The sequence below is a fragment of the Podarcis pityusensis genome (genome assembly GCF_964106645.2).
Source record: "Podarcis pityusensis genome assembly, chromosome: 5".
Taxonomy (NCBI): Eukaryota; Metazoa; Chordata; class Lepidosauria; order Squamata; family Lacertidae; genus Podarcis; species Podarcis pityusensis.
In genome coordinates, this window is record NC_138032.1 from 55,113,242 (window position 1) to 55,132,436 (window position 19,195).

Consider the following 19,195-nt stretch of genomic DNA (forward strand, 5'->3'; position numbering starts at 1 on the left):
CAAAGCGACGCTGCTCCTTAGCGGGGGCGGGGAGTTGGGGAACGAGAGTCGTTGCGCTTCTAAACACTCCCGCCCCTCAGGAGGAAGAGGAGGAGGGTTCCATTGGGAACCAGAAGTGCATTGCGCGGCAGGCTTTCCGTAAAGGTGGGCAGAAGGTCCCTCTTTGGGTTCCTCCAGCAAGTTCGGTGTCCGCTCGGCCTTCGGGGGGAGAAGCTGCTGCGGCAGAAGGGATGGCGGCGGCAGGGGCTCTGTCTTCGCTCAGGCGCTGCGGGAAGGTAAATGTCGCTGTTGTTTTCCAGGGGCTCAACTCGGGGCGGCGGGGGGGCTGTTTTCAGATCCAGGACGCAGGTGGCAGGTGGAGGCTGCAGGTGGGCGGGTGGATCGGCTGCTTTGCAAGCAGATGGTCGCAGGTTAGAATCCGGGCATCTCGAGTCAAAAAGCGTCGGGAAGCCAGTGCGAGAAGAGGAACGTAGTCCAGATGTGCAAGGTAGTCTGGCCCCTGGTAAGAGGGAGAGTCCTTTGTAAACCTCACCTGTACAGGTGAGCTGTGTCCAAGCACAGATCCAGCCACGGAGAAAGCTTCCGTTGTTGAATTTCAGGAGGATGCACGGGAAAAGGTGGTTAAACTCTACTTGGACTAGAGGGCGTGGGGGCATACGGTCTCCATGCGTTTTGGGATTTAGGAGGCACAGTTGCCAGATCGGAGAACGGGATTTCCAGCTGCTGCTGAATTCTGGCACCTCTCACTCTCTCTCTAGAAATGGATAAAGGGTGTGTTTGTGCGCAGGGGAGCCATGAGGTGATCTCTCCTTCATCCCACACCCCTTTTCACTCTGTGGAGTAGGCTAAATTTGCATACCCTTTGTCAAGATGTGCCAGTAATAATAATAAGCCTAACGCAACAGTTCTAAACATCAAGGTTTCAGCTCCACTGAACACTGACTTCTGAATGAAAATGCATATAACTCTGCTGCAAAGCTGGGTGTAAGCATTTCAGTGATCATCAGGGCAGCACTATGAGATAGAAGTGTAGAATAAGCAGGATGCCCCCCTAGTAGGTGCATCAGGCCTGGCTTACCACCTTCTGAAGAAAATTAATACACATTGCCAACTAAAGAGGGAACTACTATAAAGCTACTAAGTTCAACACTACTAGCTGTTCAAGATTGACTTAGGAAATAAAACTTCATTCATGTTGGTCCTTTATTGTAGGAATGAACAAGAGAACTTGGTAACCCATATTTCAGTATTTTTGAAAAGATTGCTGTAGAATACTTCAGTATACTTATTTTATGTGTGCCAACCCCTTTCAAGGGCCTAACCCTAGAGTGTGAACTTTCTACATAATTCAGGAGTTATTTGCAAATGTTCCTGTATATTGCCCATTGTAAATTTTTATAGTGGAAGAGAGCATAACAGGGAGTTGCCTCTTTTTATAAAGTGAGAGCAATCTTGGTCTACTTGCCTGTCAGCAAGAATTTGTTTAATGTGAAGGTGGGTTGACTTGCAACTTAAAACCCAATCCTGTGTACTTAGCCCATATCTAAGCCCACCGAAACAGGTTTGCATGTATAAGCAAGCCACAGTTAAATAAACCATTTGCATTGAATCTAAATGTATCCAATGTGTTTAAATCTGCATAGGACCTAACAACATAAATCAGGCCACTAGGCTCCAGTACTAAGCCCTTTTATATTATAGTTATTGTAGTTTTATATAGCACCATCACTTTACAGAGCAGCTAAACAAGAATCTATGTAGATTCTTTATAATCTAGTTTTTTCAAAAAGGCTGAAGTTACCTTAACATAATGGAAATTACTTTTCAGTCTGTTCTGCCTGAAATTAAGTTTGGTCTGTTTCAATGTTAAATTTAAGCACATATGCTGTTAGATATAAGCAAGTCAAAGGATTGTTGCACGATAATCCTAAACAGATTTCTGTTGAAAGGTGTCTCTCCTAAGTGTTCTTAACATTGGGGAGGGAGCGGTCTTACTTGTGTTCTCAGCAACAAAGCCAGAGAAATAAGATTGCTTAAAACAAAGAATGAAAATCAGAATTTACAGTCTTGGACTATGCAAATGTTGTTTCATCATATAAGATCTTGAAGTTGTTCATGTGCATGCTCATCAGTTGATTACTAAAGCGAATCAAATGATAACCTGTATGTGTGACTCAAAAGATCTAACATGATCGACAGAGACAACTTCCACAACACCTGTAGCAACCCCCACATAAGTCAAGGGCATACTGTATTGCAGGGGTAGCCAACATGGTGCAGTCCAGATACTTTATTCCACATTCCCATCCCCCCTGATTGTGGCTTTGCTAGTTGGGGCTGATGGGAATAGGAACCCACAACTTCCGGAGGGCACTATTCCTGATATAGGGCTGACTTTCATCCTGTTTATATTCTGAAGTGTCTTGTAGGACACTTTTGTTCACTTGGGAGCAGTTTCTTTCTCCAGTAATCCAAGTTATAATATCCATCCTTGTTCGCAACCCAAGTCTAGTGATGATGTCCTCATTAGTCACTTTGGTCTGAGTCTGCCCTTGCTCTCTGAGATTTCATGGAGATATCTTATTTGTAGTTTCAGGCTAAGATTATTTTCTCTAGTGGTATTGTTCTCTCCTTCTTAAAATATGTTTTATCCGCAGCTGAGATGGAATATGCTTCCATGCATAAACTTTTGCATGAGGCAACCCAGATTCTTTAAATCTTCCAAATCTGAGGCTTTACCAAACCTAACCAGTGAGGGAGTAACTTGTGCTCCACTTCAGACATTTACAGAAGAGGAGATCATGATCAAAGAAATGGGTAATGTATTTGAATTCTATCTCTATGGGCGAAGTCTGCCATCACTAAATCAATTATTTTCTACATGGCATGTGATTTATAATAATGCACTGAAGAGAACGAATCACTTCTGTAAGCAAGAAATTCACCCCCAACCATAAATTGTTAGCTCATTTTCAAAAATTGATGTTTTGAAGAATTAAATGTCAGTTTAAGTCTATGTACACAATTCTCTGTTACAGAGTGGATAAATACTGTTACCTTTCCCCCACTCCACTATGGTAAACTTAAATCAAAAGACCTAAATCTAACTGTAGCCACTAGTGCTATCTAACTTACATTTGTGAATTTTATATCTGTTAAATTTCTGGCTTCACTGCAACTTAAGGCTAACAATGAGATTCTTTATATCTTTTCTTCCTTATAGTGAAAAAGTTTGCTCATGAGCGAGTTCTACCATTGGTACAGAAAATGGATGCTGATGCAAAAATGGACGATTCTATTGTACAAGGGCTATTTGAACAAGGGGTTTGTACATATTTTGGTGTTTTTAATGCAGTATGTAGCTTCTACCCTTTGCACACTGAGTACTATACGTATACATTTGTAACACAATAAGCAAAAGGATGAATGATATAATTGAAAAATGGTCACAGGGCTGACTGCTAGCTTTCATTCCGTTTTTCTGTAAATATTTGTAGCTTTTCTTCTTCTTCTTAGCAGATAGAAAGTTTATGCAGTAGTTTCACTGGAGGTAGATTTCAGGGGAAAACATTTGGTGACTAAGGTTGCATCCTGACCCCACTTACATGGGAGCAAGCCCAAATCAATTCAAAAGGAGTTGCTTCTGAGTGGACATGGCTAGGATTGCACTTTGGGGTATTTTGATTACTCTTTAGTTAAATAAGAGGCACAAGTAACAATAATGTTTTAGTATTATGCCACTCTGATTCTAAAATTTGCTGATTCAGGAGTACAACAGCACAAACAAATCTGTAGGATCACAGTATTGGATCTCAAACTTGAGCATGCTGATAGCCAAATCTTGTGAACATATCCTTAGAGTTCAGTGGGAGGCTGTGATTATAGGAAGGTACACATGAAAATTCCTTTCGGAATCAATGAATGGTATTCAGCTAAATTTTACTCAGAGTAGACCCATTGAAACTAAGTGAAATGAGTCATGTTCGTTAAATTCATTGGGCCTTCTCTGGGTGAAACTTAGCAGAATACCACCCCAACAGCTCTTTTTTCTAGCAAAGATTATGGAAGTTGAGTAGAAGTCAGAATTCTAACAACAGCTTGTTCTTTCTTTTTCAGTTGATGGGTATTGATCTTGATCCCAAATATGGAGGAACTGGATTTTCCTTTTTTTCCACTATTCTGGTGGTTGAGGAGTTGGCCAAGGTTGATCCATCAGTATCGCTTATGTGTGAACTCCAGAATACCTTAACCAATAAATTGTTTACGACGTATGGCACAGAAGAACAAAAGCAAACCTATTTGCCTAGACTGGCGAAAGACATGGTAGGTGAAGTATATTGGCACATAAGTTAAATATGCATATTAGAATTTCCACCTTAAGGAACGAACTGCAGAAACCTATGTACCATAGATTTATTTAGGAGTAAGTGCCACCAATTTATTGAAGCTTGCTCTCAAGTAAGCTTGCATAGGACTGCAGCCTAAGAGCTCCATCCACAGCCTAGCCCTAGTTATACTAAACCAGTTGAGTTTAGGCATAATCGTGTCTCATTGACTCCTGTGAGTCTTCGGTTGGGTAAAAGAGATTTTTACAGCCAAATCATTCAAAGATTTTGGAGTTAAACTGTTGATTTTCATCACCCTTAAAGAGGCCACTAAACTGGCCTGTGGCAGAGCTTTTTGTATATTTCTCACTGCCAATGCACAGCATAACAGTGTCCCTGTTATTGCAGCAGCTGTTCCCCCTTTCCTCCATAGCACTGCTATGTTCAGGATGAATGAGATTGTGGAATTCTAGGAAACCATTTGCTCTGATTGAAACAATAAGTAGTAACAGCCCTTCTTTGTTTTCCAACCAGTGCCAACCAAGAAAGTGTTGGGTGTTTTTTCAGTTGGAGTGGTGCGAAAATGTTTGAGAGACTATATTGTGTAAATACTTGGATTTACTTGTCTTGTGGATTAAATATGCCACTGGTTGAAAAAAAAATCCTTTCTTATTTGATTACCTTGCTGTACCTATGTTCTCAAAGTGTTTGCAGAGTGAATATATCTAGTGACTTGACTTTATTTTAAAATGATAGATGGGCAGCTTCTGCCTTTCAGAGCCTGGTTCTGGCAGTGATGCGTTTTCCTTGAAGACTCGTGCTGAAAAGAAGGGGGACTACTATATCATCAGTGGGTCAAAGATGTGGATTAGCTTTGCTGAGCATGCAGGAGTGTTTTTGGTGATGGCAAATGCCAACCCTTCCGCAGTAAGTAGCTAAAACAGTTATTGCTTGATTTTACTAAGGCATCGCATCAAGATTAATTACAAGGTATAAACTAGACTTGTACTTTGCTTATACTGGCAGTCTTCCTTTTTCTTCCTGTATCCTCAACTTATGGAATTTCTTCTGTTGCTTTGGAAATTTGCTAAAAACAGCAGAAGAGCAGAGTTAGGAACCTTGATCTCTCTTTCTCTCCCTTTGCCCCCCAATCCCTCCTGCCTGCCCTGGTGTTTTTCTTATCCTATTTGCATCTGAGAAGCCCTGTCTGGAGTATCCATACTAGTGAGTAAAAAGGTAAAGGTGCGGGTGGCCCTGTGGTCTAAACCACAGCCTCTTGGGCTTGCCGATTAGAAGGTCAGTGGTTCAAATCCCCACAACAGGGTGAGCTTCCGTTGCCCGGCCAACCTAGCAGTTCGAAAGCGCACCAGTGAAAGTAGATAAATAGGTACGGGAAGGTAAATGGTGTTTCTGTGTGCTCTGGTTTCTGTCACGGTGTTCCGTTGCACCAGAATCAGTTTAGTCATGCTGGCCACATGACCCGGAAAGCTGTCTGTGGACAAATGCCGGCTCTCTCGGCCAATAAAGCGAGATGAGCACCGCAACCCCATAGTCCCCTTTGCCTGTACTTAACTGTCCAGGGGTCCTTTACCTTTTTACCTTTTACTAGTGAGTGACAAAGGACAAATCACATGTTACAGTGGACCCTTGGGTTACGTTATCTTTGGGTAACGTAACATTCGGGTTGCGAGCGTGGCAAGCCAGGAAGCGCAGAAGCGGCTCCTCTACTTGCGGATTTTTCGGGGTACGGATGGACCCCTGGAACGAATTGCACTCGTATACAGAGGGTCCACTATATGCTTAATACATAGCATGCAATTACGTGTTAGTGCTCAAGCTCTTGGTATCTTGCATGGTTGCTACTTTATATGTGCGCCTGCTTAGGGGTTGCTGTAACAGAATTTTCCATTAATTGTTAGTAACTTACTTTTTGAAACATTCATCCTCTAGGAATTTCCAGGATGATATTTTTTATTCATTTTGGTATATTATTAGCTACCTTGATTTTCATTTTTGGGGGGGTGGGGAGAGGAACAGCAGCATACACACATGAACTAAAATAAAAATCTGTTAGTTGAGAGCAACATGGAATTCAGAGGCATTAGAATGGGTGGCATTGTTGCATTGCAGAAATGGCGCTTGAGGGCATTTCCAGGTGCAGGCGCTTTCAGCTGGTGGGCACACTGGATTCCACAAAACGCAGAGGAACAAATGGCAGACCAGGGATAAGATGGGATGGTAAAGGATGCAGTCAGACAAAGAAAGGTAGTTACACAGTTGTTGTACAGTTTTGCACTGTTCATTATTAGGCACTATATTGCACAACCAGCAATCCAGAACATTTATTTATATACAGTGGTACCTTGGTACTAGAACTGTTTGGCTTCCGAACAAATCAGCTCCCGAACACTGCAAACCCAGAAGTAAGCGTTCTGGTTTGCGAACGTTTTTTGGATGCTGAACGTCTGACGCGGCTTCTGCTTGAGTGCAGGAAGTTCCTGCAGCCAATCAGAAACTGCCTTGTTTTTTGAACGGTTTTGAGAGTCGAACAGACTCCTGGAACGGATTACGTTTGACAACCAAGGTACCACTGCAGTCAATTTCACAGTTAAAAGTATTTACAATAAAAACAAATCCATGTATAAAACTCAATCTGTAAATAGAAATAATTTCAGATCTAATACAGACACAGATTGGGATAAAGATCTTCACTTAAATGGCATATTGAAAAGGAAAGACTGGGCAGCCTTGACTGGAATCCAACCCCAAGCTAGGAGGGTGAATTCTGGTTTCTCGCAGCTTCTCATTTTTCCAGTATTAAGTTGGATTCTCCACAGTTCTACATAAGTTTCCTAATCCTTTTTAAAAGGTACTCACAAACATGCGCTAGTATTTTATTTCATTACACCTTTTTTTGTATGGAACACCGCCTAATATAATGAGTTTTGTGTTCTATTTTTTTTACTGATATATGCATTTTCATGCAATCTTAACCTTACATTACTTGGTTGGAAAACTGTCCTGCAAAAATCAGAGCAGTGCAGATTTCAAAGGATTGCTGCATTTTCAGAATGTGTGAATTAGGTATATCTGCTTTTAATGTGAACTGAATTGAATTTCTACCCCATCCTTATTATCAGCACAGTTAATTTTCCGTATGTCTTTCCTTCCTAGGGCTATAAAGGAATTACCTGTTTCATAGTAGACCGTAATACAGAGGGCCTACATGTAGGAAAGAAGGAGGATAAACTGGGAATCAGAGCCACATCTACATGTCCTGTAACATTTGAAAATGTGAAGGTGCAGTAGTCATTTCAAAGCTGTGGAATTTGGCTAAGTTGTTGCAATACTGTAGCTCAGTACAAGCAGCTCAGTGGGATGCAGTTGCATAAATTAGCATGAGTTTGGAAGATGAATGGTGCAATACTCACAGGAGGTTGGCTTAAAAAAAAACATTTAGAAATATAGCAAATTTAGATTTGAATCACAGACGAACGCAATCTGTTGATTTATGATTGACCCAAATTTACAAAATTTTTGTCAACCAAAAGCCATACAGTAGTTTGCTTTTTTATGTTCCTCATAACTGAATGTAAAATACACGTTTGGCTCTGCAGTTGTATGGAAGCAGCGTAGTGAGGTTGATGGTTTCAAAGTCGTATTGTGGTTTGTTGCTTTGTCTGTGTGCGTTTTTGTAAACCTCCTTGGGAAGCATTTATGTTCAAAAGGTCTATATTTTTTAAATAAATAAATGTGGAGATGGAAGTAAAGGGCTACTAGCAATTAATTGATTTTGCTTAATTCCTCAGGTTCCTGTGACCAACGTGCTTGGGCAGGTTGGGCAGGGCTATAAGTATGCCATTGGAATGCTCAATACGGGAAGAATAGGAATAGCTGCACAGGTAAGTATGGCTATAATTACTTAGGTCCAGTGCAGACGTAACGCAGAGTGTATACAGTTTTGACTGCCCCCCACCAGTCCTGATCTCAAAAAGGATGTTGCAGAATTGTAACAAAAGTCCTTTCAAGTGTCATCAAGTTACAATTACCTGAATCAGGAGAGCCACCACTGTCCAGACACTGTGGCTGAAGGTGTGTATACTTAAAAACTATTACTCCCTCCCCCATTATATGATTTGCAGCAGGGCTGGGCCCTTCAGAACGTGGCAGAGAACGTGGGGTCACACGCTTCCCCTTCACCCAGCTGTAATCATGTGAGGGTTTGAAAGACTGAATATGGCTAAAGAGTCTTCCACAACTGTTGTTAAAGAGATTAGGAGCTGGCTGCTGGATTGCATAATTCCCTACCTACACGCTCCCAGTCTTTCCTTTCTCTTGGAGAAATACAGTGGTACCTCAGGTTACAGACACTTCAGGTTACAGACTCTGCTAACCCAGAAATAGTACCTCGGGTTAAGAATTTTGCTTCAGGATGAGAACAGAAATCACGCAGCGGCAGCAGCAGGAGGCCTCATTAGCTAAAGTGGTGCTTCAGGTTAAGAAGAGTTTCAGGCTAAGAACGGACCTCCAGAACGAATTGAGTACGTAACCCGAGGTACCACTGTAAAGTGCACCACATCACGGCTTAACATTCTTTAAGCACACAGGCTCGGACCCAACAATTATTGGGCATGCCCAATGGGATGCCTTTTTTTTCTTTGAACAAGAGGTTTCCATGTGATATCACAAGCTGCTTTTGAATAGCCCCTTGGGTTTCAGAAATGCTTTGTAATGAGGGCTGCTCTTCTATGTGTCCTTGGGCACATGGAAGTAGTTGTATAGTTCTTTGAATTTTAGCCACAGTGACTAGGTTTCAGTCTCCTTTTTTAGAAGCCTCCCTTCGCCACTCACACCAAGAGTATCTTAACGAAATACTATGTTCCAACATCTTGAAGTAAAGAGAGATGTCATGAGCAAAAACCCAGGTTCCCTTCCTCTCCCCGCCCCCATTAAAAACCTGGTTTTAATTTAGAATTTAATCAGCATATTATGAAAAAAAAGCCCACCCTGAGCTATTAAGTTTAGGAGAACAGTATTAATAAGTAAGTAACCTTATCAAGGCATTACACATTAATGTTGTTAGATTATCACTTTCCATATTAAGCAGTGAAATGGACTGCTGGCGACTGACTAGGTATTATTATGCTGTGTGATGGGGCATTGAAAATTAAATGAATAAAATGTAAGTGATGGTGAGATGCTCTTAGAAATACCCGACTTCTAGCTTCTTTCACTGCCTTTTGAATTCTGCATATAACTAAGTTTGCTGGGGGGGGGGGGGGGTTAGTCTTTTTGGAATACAAAATCTCTCCAATCACTCCTGGCAATTGTCACAAAGCTTGTCTTGCCCTTTTAAAGAGGACTGTGACACTTTTCTAACCACATTAGTAACATTTGTTTTTTGTTGTTGTTCATTCACAGATGTTGGGATTAGCACAAGGATGTTTTGACCACACCATCCCATATACAAAGGAAAGGTCCCAATTTGGAAAAAGCACATTTGATTTTCAGGTAGCGATGAGTGCATTCTGTAAAATGGGTCTAAAAACAAAAAGGAAAAAAGAAATGCTTATCACAGCTGCTATTTTGTAGGCCACAGTATTATAACTTCTTAACTGCTGCCACATTTTTTTTTAAGGATTACCTGTGAGTAAATATGAAGAAAACATTTTAAGTAGTAATACCTTTCTGACTATCTGTGTGGCAGAACTTTCTATAACTTGAGTGAGAACTCCTTCAGCTACGAATTTTTACACAATTCTACCGTGATGCAGTTATTTCTTGCATCGTGGTAGAATTGTTTAAAAGTTCATTTGTAATTTGTCATTCAAGCTACAATTTGGTTAACCACTGTAATATTTGCATTATTATATTTCACTGTTGTTGCCATAGGATGTGTTTATAAAACGGTAATTATAGTAATGATTTCCCCTTGCTTTTTTGGTTGTTTTTGGCTTGGTCTTTTGGCACTTTAGACTTCATTTCTTACCTGGAAATGAATACAGTTCTATTTACACTTGAGTAAACAAACAAATAATTGCTATATCAGTCACTCATAGGATCAGGAACTGAGCATTATATTTGGCAGCTGGGGAAGGGAGGATGATTTTCTCTTTCAAGTTTAGTTTTACATGGAACTTGTTTCTTTCAAGGGAATGCAACATCAGATTGCGCAAGTGGCTGTACAGATAGAAGCTGCAAGATTGTTAACCTACAATGCAGCTCGACTTGCAGAAAGCGGAAGACCATTCATAAAAGAGTCAAGCATGGCCAAGTATTATGCAGCAGAGGTAAGCTGTATTTGAGGTTCTTTTTTGCCTTTTCTTTTTAAATGAAACATAACTGAACTGTAGCTTTATATTATTACAGGTAGCTTATCATGAGACATCCTGAAGCAATTTGCAATAAAAGCATATATGGAACAATTCCTTATCAATACAATTAAAACATTTGCCTATATAAAACAACCATATACACAATTTAGAACAATATATATATATATATATATATATATATATATATTGCTTGATTGTAATGCAACCTCAAAGTGGCTTACTGAAAGAATGAAACAAGAAAATCACCCATTAAAAACAGCATTTTAAACATTTTAAAAATGATTAAAATCAGCAATAAGTCAAATACCGGATTAAAACATTCTACATGTCTGAATAGGCTTGACAAACAGAGTACAGTGAAGGCACCAACATGATATCAGTATTCTCACGGTGAGGATAGTTCAGTATTGATTTGAATTGAGCAAAAGTCACAGCATGCTTCATGTGTTTTTTGCAGGTTGCTACTCTAACAACAAGTAAATGTATTGAATGGATGGGCGGAGTTGGCTTCACAAAAGATTATCCTATTGAGAAATATTACAGGGATTGCAAGATCGGTAAGTAGCAGTTTCTTAGAGATCATCTGCTGAAAATGAAAACGTAGCATTTTTATCCAGTTTGTTTGAATGATCAGAAAGTTATCAACAAAGCGCATTTGCCATTCTCCATCTCCTGATATGGATATTGAGCGGCAAGTCTATAAGAATCTGGAAGTCTGATTGTTTGTCAAGTTTTGATCTACAATCTTAGCCACACCAGGTTCCTAACCCTCTTCACTGTCCCAGCTACCTACAGGCAAACTGATTAGATACCTTAGTTTGTTCGTTACCCAGAATGTAGATCTGATAGTCTCTTCGCATACAGCTGCATAGGCAAATCCATGCTACCTGCCCCACCATGCGGCTATATTATTCTCTTCCAATCCTTAGCTGCTCAGAATTGCATGAGTGAAAAGCAGGCCCCATGCCTCTGGATGTGGAAGATATAGGGACTAATTTCTGTTAGGAAATGCATTGTTCTTTCTTCAACAAAATTATGACCAGCCCTATCTATGTTAGACTGTACAAATCTGTGTGGATATCACAGTCTCATCAGTCACTGATCTGCAGCCTGCCATACTGGACTGTCTCCACTAAAATATGTACAAGAGGATATGAAAGCAATACCTACTTTACACATACAAGTTATAGGGTGGAATTGAACATTCGTGAGTAGACTTCTGCTTGCACAACAGGGCTTCTTATTCCTCCCTCCTGCAGCCTCCACGTGCCTCCCAAATCTGAATTGGAGGGACCCCCAGTCCCTCAGAGCAATTGTGTGGGTGGCTGCAGAAGAAGGGGAGAGGAAGCAAAAGTCCTGTTCTGCAAATGGAAGCACACGGTCACCTCTGGAGTCAATCCATAACTTTTGTGAGCTTGCCCTTGCATCTTCCTTTGTAATAAAACCACACCACATTCAAAGTTTCTACTAAATTGTTTAACATACTGCACTGATCACAACAAAAAATACTCCAGCGGTAGAACTTGAGGCTGTATTATCAGACCTTTTTCACTCTGCATCTATTATATAGCTTTGCCTCATATCTAATGTTTACCATAGCATGCTTAAATCACTGTTTATATTATTGCTTCATTTATTCCCCCACCCTGATGGTTTGTTTCAGGTACCATATATGAAGGAACTTCAAATATCCAGCTGAACACAATCGCAAAATGCATTGCTCAAGAATACTGAAAATCAAGAGATTTAATTACCGCTGCAGTACTGGTGTGAATCACGGGCTACTTCTTCATGTCCAATTTCTAAGACAAAATAAGAAAAATTGTGGTAATTTTAAATAGGTACAAGACTGCAGCATAAGTGACTAGACTGTTACACTTCAGTAATGTACCGTAATAACTAATTTTCCCAACTATAATGATACAGGGCGTTAAAATCAACCTTCTTTTGTATCTACACGTTGGGGTTTGTAGAACGGATAACTTCAGTTGATTCTGGGCTATCAAGGCTTCTCTGCTTTACCATGTGGGCTCTTTGAACTTTTGCACCTGCTTATCAAGATCCATCACACAAATATATAAACTGTGGAAAAGAACTAATTATCCAAGAAATCTCTGAAATTCTGTTCACACAAGTGTGATGGCCCTGATCACATGGGAGCTGTAATGAAGTTACACTAAAAGAATACCCTACAACCCATACATGTCGGTGAACTACACAAGTATCAGTGGTCGGTGCTTGAAAACATGGCCTAAATAGGATAATAATGGACAAAATAACCCACCTCTTTGATTGATGGAGATGAAGATGGAGATTAAGGAACTAACTGATACAGGGCCTTTCCTATAGGATGGTTAAAAGTTAGTACTTCATGCTTTATCCTGAGCATCCTGTAAAAATGCATGCAGGTCTCAGAGCCAGCAATAAGTAAGACATTTGCTTTTGAATAATCCTGTTAATTTTGGCTATTGCAATGAGTCCAGGAGTGTGTTCATTTCCATGGCACTACTCTGTCATTAATACCATGAAGAGTATGGGCAGGAAGAATACTTAAAGGAATTTACCTAGAACTACTTCACTGGAACATAAAAAGGTAAGATAAGATTCTGGTGTCTGTGGCACTACAGTATCATGAAAAATTGTGCAGGGTTGCAAGTGATTAAGTGAGAAAGCGGTGCTGGTTCCACTGAAGTCAGTGGGGTTTTTATCAGCTTCCTTTAAACCCCTTTGTCTTTGCTGGCTTTTAGACTGCAATTTTTAATTTTTGTGCCAAAGTCACATACATGTAAAGTGTGATCACCTTGTTTCCACACCTCATTGGGTGAAACTGTTGCAGACAAGAGTACCCAAATAAGGTGATCTTGCATTCTTTTTATTTGTGCCGAATACAGTGGTACCTCGGTTTAAGAACAGTCCGGTTTAAGAATGATTTGGTTTACAAACTCCACAGATCCAGAATGTCCCGGTTTGAGAACTTTACCTCGGTCTAAGAATGGAATCCGAATGGTGGAAGGGCACTGGCGGCGGGAGGCCTCATTAGGGAAAGCGTGTTTCAGTTTAAGAACGGTTTCGGTTTAAGAACGGACTTCCAAAACGGATTAAGTTTGTAAACCGAGGTACCACTGCACACACACACACGTTTCCTTCCATTCTATTAGTGGAAGAAAATGGCCATTGGAAAAGCACCCTTATAATAAATATTGCTGTTACTAATATTAGTTCATCCATCAGATTGGGTCGGGGGCAAGCATTTGGTTGTGTATGTGGGGAAGAAACATTGCTGGGTCCAAGCGGCAGAGCACAGCCTGAGCTGCAAAAATGCTAAGGCTAAATTGTAGATCATGCATGGGGACGTTAAGGCGAATGCATTTCCTTGTATGCTCAGATCTTGTGATAGCTGCTGGGTTTAATCGGAAGTAGTCCTGGAGCAGAATAAACAGTGTTCTGAAGTGAGCGAATGACTGGGGGAGGGAAGGGGAGGAAGCCTACTTTGTTGTTAGGTAATGCACACATTTTGGAAGAAGCACAACACATTAAAAGGCACCCTCCCAAAAAAAAGAAGAAACCAGAAATCCAGCAGGCACATGTTGAATTTCTTGTTGTTTCTGCCATCTTAGAAGAGGCATATCCTCTGTGTTACAGAAGATGTGATCTCTCTTCGATGATTCATATATTTCCCACCTTTCTTTTCTTATGGAACCCAAGGTGGAGTCCATGTGGTTTCCAGGCCATCAGCCAAGCCCAGACCTACTTGGCTTCAACATGGTGGTGGCCTCATGTGCCTTCACTCCGCAGCCTGGGAGTGCCTGTATTATTTTTTAAATGAATGCTTGTATTAAAAAAATAATTGCAAAGATTTGCAAGTTTAATAGAGCCATCTTTTAAATTTATTAAAATGTTTCAGATGGAGTATTCTGATTGACAAAACATTGCAGCCCCAGTAATAAGTGGTAGCATTACTCTTTAAGCTGGCAGTAATTGGCTATAACATTTCTATGACAAGGTCCCCACTGTGCCTTCAATCAATCTAGCTGTATTAAAAAATATGGAAAGCTTGTCTTTGTTACATTTGAGCTACCTTTGTGGGTTAAGAATAAGTATAGCCACATAGTCCAGTTATACAATGTACAAAGCTGCTCATGAAAACTGTCCAGCTACTTGATTCAATATACTTTGCTATATACCTGTTACAGGACCTGCATTCGCCTCTTTCTTTTCTTGAGGGGCTCTGGGTCTTTTAACATCTGCATGTCAGTTAGAGATTCAGCAGGCACAACTTTCCTCATAACAACTCATGCCTGGGAAAGCTTTCTTTAAATTCTAGCTAGGAGGCAGCTTTTAAAAAGCAGAAATCCACTTTCAGCAGGGGGGGAATGTTACAACCCTAACTTTGAAATGGCTTTTGCATTAAGCATCTAGCATACAAGTTTTTATCACTTTGAACTGTGTGTTTATTATATCTGCTTTGGGCTGTATGCAGCTGATCGGAATCCGATTCCTTCTAAGCCAAACATTAAGGAAAATCCTTGGTGAGTATTTCAAGTTAAAGGTACAGTTTGTATAAAGAGCATCCAAGGTGAAGTATTTTTGTACGGCACGCTTACTGCGTGCATTGTTACAAATATTTTTGTATGTCTTCTACCATGATTGTACACCCCACAAAGTGGCTATAAAAGTGATTAAATGCAAATGCATCTACTAAGTGAAAGTGGAATAAAACTGTAAAATAAGATTGTGGTTGATGAATGCCATACACGTAACACCCTCTTCTCAATCAACAAAGCATATGATAATGTCTTCTGACTGTGGTGTGTGCTGTCTATCCATCTACCCTACAACTACATTCTATGGAGATAGTACTTGAAGAATGATCTTGTGTGGCACAAGTAAGGCCTAGATGCCTTCCTCACTGTCTCTCTCTCTCTCTCTTCTTTTTTCTCTGGCACACATTGCTATCTCTTGCTTTCCTAATTTTTTCATAGGCTGACATTGGAAGGTTTTTGCAAATGCAAGCACAATTCATACAAGATTGCTTTCTGCCCCTGGACAAGAACACACATATGGGATTCTCTTAGTTTCTTCTCTGCTCACTCTTTCTTTCTCTGGCATCAAGGTACCCTTAAAGGCACCCCAAAAGCTTTTTATAAAAATAAAAATATTCTACTCTCTGTCACAGTCAAGAAAAAGGATTATGACCAATGTTAACACAAGAGACCAAATGTTTTCATACTAAACCAACTGAACAGCAAGGATGCATTTGTGATCTTGGTTCAGAATGAGAAGCTAAGCAATAATAATGGAAATGGACTTGGCTATGGCATTTAGATGGTTCTGTAAGGCCTGTTTATTCACAAATAATGCTGACTCTTCTCAGGTGCATGTATGATTATAACAAAGTAAATCCATTAGGATTGTTCTTTCGGCAGTTTTGTCATTTTGGACTTGTTAAGTTGGTTCCACGTTGGTTTCAAAATTGGGTGGCAAATTGCCTCTAGCAACGTACGTGGAATAAAATATTTTCAGATGCATACATTCCTCACCTCTGACCCTAAAGTTGTCTATTTATGGGGCAGCAGAGGCAAATTGCATCGGCAACCTATTTGAATGTAGCATTCCCACGTTTTCCCCTCATGGGATGGTTTGTAGAAGGTATTGCATAAGCATGAATGATGTACTGGAGTCAATCTTGACTTTAGTTTCGAGTGTGATTGCTTACCTTATCCCCCTCTTAAGCCAGCCACTAGAGGGACATCCATCTACCAGTAAACAGGCTGAACATATCCAAATCTATACAGTAGAGGGCATAGGAGCTCTTCCATACAGGCCAATTTTTTTTAAATAAAAAAATGCCTAAATCACTGTCACATCAAAGATACTGGAGGGGGAAAGATGTGGAAAAGTATGCCAAGAAAGCCTGCCAGTGTAGAAATAATTAAATGTATTCCTTTCCCTTTTTTTAAGGTTAACAGTAAGTCCTCTTTGGCACCAGAGCAAGTTGACTTTTTATGTAGTGAAGTGTTCATTCATTATGCCTTTTCTTACTGTTAGGCTTCAGTTCTTCATTAGGACACAGCTGGCTTTTTTTTCTTCCAGGGTTGGAAAGGGGAGAGACGAAGTGTGCTCCCTTCCTCCATCTCTCACATTGGAAGCTGGTTTAAACTGAGTTGGTCCATTACTCTGTCTCAGTACTTCCTTTCCTTCCCAGCCCTACCTGCAGGTGCCAGTGATTATATCTGCGTGCAAAGCATGTGCTCAACAGACCACTAAGCTAGAACCTCGTATCTCACTAGGCAATTGCATAAACTTACAAATTTTCTGAAGGGCATCTGGTCCAACTTGCTTTCACCCAGAAGCAAAGTCTTCTGTATCGATTATTCCTATAAGGTTAATTCATGTCTAGTTGACTTAGCAGTAGATGTGGGCTTATCTGCTCTTGGTGGTAACAAATCCCGTTAACTGAATAGCCATGTCTTCAAAAATGTGATTTGTTAATAAATGGAAAATACAATAAAAGAGTAGACTACAGGCAGGTTGGATGGTCCCCACATCTCACTCCTGGAGGTCAAATTTTAAGGAAGTAGGGAAGGAAGGAAGATGCGAATTCACTTGTCAGGAGAAGAATAAACCTCATTTAAATACATTAAATGCATTTCATTTTGCTAGCTCTTGGAGAATAGGGTGACCCCTGAAAATACAGAAGACTTTTGACTGTAACTTCAATATATAGGGTTGCATCTAGACACACCTTGAAAAGAACTCCAATCCAGTAGAAGCTTTCAGTAGAAAAAGGAGAGAAGGTAATTTCCACCAGTTTTTATATGCACACAAACACTCCCCCACATCACTTCCCTTTTTGTTTCAGAAGATCCTCCAAGTCTCTTTTTAGGGAGGTGCCACGCATAGAAAGAAGGATGGAAATCACTTCTCTCCTTGCAGGAGAGTGTCCCACGAATAGAATTAGATCCATCCTACAGTCAAACCAGATATGGGTCATTTATATATTTTTATCCCACCTCTTTAACATCAGCTAGAACAAAAGAGTGATTCAGAACACAACTGATGATGGGCTCACCTACATTTCCTGACTGTACTGCTACCGTTACTTGTTTTTTTAATCCATGAAGACTTTAAAAAAAAGGTTAAAATATAAAAAACTGTTTTGATAAAGAGCTAGATTCAATACTTTCCTGCCAAACAGGTGACTTAGTAGCATTTTAACTTGATTTATCTTGCAGCTGTATCATTGCATGCCCTATAAACGGTCCTTTCCTTATTTATTTATTTATTTATTTATTTTCCACCTATTGTTTGCTTTCTATTTTTTTAAAAAAAAATCATTTCATTTTTGCACTAAAGCACTACTGTAGGAATAAAACAAAATGATAAAGCAAACACAATTCACATTTGGAGAGGGCCAGATATTGCTATGGCTGGGACTGTGATGCACTGTCCGTGTTTGCCTTTGCGGGGGGGGGGGGAATATTCTAATGGGGAATATAGCACTGCCTAAAGAGCTATGCAGAACTTCAGTGATAGACCCCATTTTAACAGCTGCCTGCATTTGGACATCAAAACAGAACTCAAGGGTACTATTGCGGAATCAGAAGGTAGTATGGTGAGGTGCTGAGAACCCTTTTCAGGCCCACCGGCTTGGCCCTGGGACCGTGGGTTCCTGGGGCCACACACACCACATACACATATGCATCTGACATCAGCATGCCCCGCAGCATGTGTGTGTGATGTCATCATACCCTGCGGTGTCAGGTGCGCACGTCAGCAGGCGTGCTGATGTCACATGTGCCAGCCCCCATGACATGTATGGCCCTGACTAAAAAAAATGTGGGCGCTTGGCCTCTTCTTGGAGAATATTGTGGAGTGTTGGAGCACCCAGGGCCCCCCTCAGCTGGCTCCTATGACTCTCCTTGAAACCACCTACCCTGAACTACCATTCCATACCCTCCAACATTCCTCAGATGAAAAGAGGGACATTTCTCACTCGCCCACAACTGACTCTCCTCGACCCTCCCCATTCCCTCCCCCCCAAGCATTTCCTATCAGAAGAAGGGTGAGTGCCGCCACCACAAACCAACAGGACACACTCCTTCCACCGTCCTGAGAAAAGCCCTTAATTCCGATTTTATTTTATTCTGTGTTAGATTTACAAAAAGAAAAACACATTTCAATAAATAAATTTTAGAAGGGGGAAAGATTAGATGTGGACATAAAAAGTATTTTTTAAAAAAATAAAATAAAAATAAAGATTCTTTGCACACAGCTCCCCCTTTATTCTCAGGGTGGCCCTACCATCTGCCTGCCCCATCATGTGGGCCTGGGCCTCAGCTGTGGCAGCTTCTCCTCACCTACAAGCTGCCCAAAGGAAGAAACCAGCAACAGCAGCCATGGAGAGGCAACAGGATGCTCTCACTATTGCTGGTCAGGACAAGCGCCGGCTCATCCTCCACCCCAAGTTCAGTGGCAGGGGAAATAGGGACATTCCAGGATCAAATTAGAAGCTGGGGTAGCTTTCATAATTCT

The 19,195-nt window shown here is 40.7% G+C and overlaps 1 protein-coding gene across 1 annotated transcript; it reads left to right on the forward strand.

Moving 5' to 3' along the window:
• Positions 1–110: 110 nt before the first annotated feature.
• ACADSB (acyl-CoA dehydrogenase short/branched chain) lies at positions 111–15,390 on the forward strand. Its single transcript, XM_081005281.1, has 11 exons — positions 111–275; positions 2,658–2,817; positions 3,224–3,324; positions 4,117–4,323; positions 5,082–5,252; positions 7,500–7,625; positions 8,135–8,227; positions 9,747–9,836; positions 10,478–10,615; positions 11,118–11,217; positions 12,324–15,390. Exons 1-11 carry the CDS (start codon positions 231–233, stop codon positions 12,392–12,394), a joined length of 1,302 nt encoding a protein of 433 aa, XP_080861407.1. The 5' UTR covers positions 111–230; the 3' UTR covers positions 12,395–15,390.
• Positions 15,391–19,195: the final 3,805 nt, after the last annotated feature.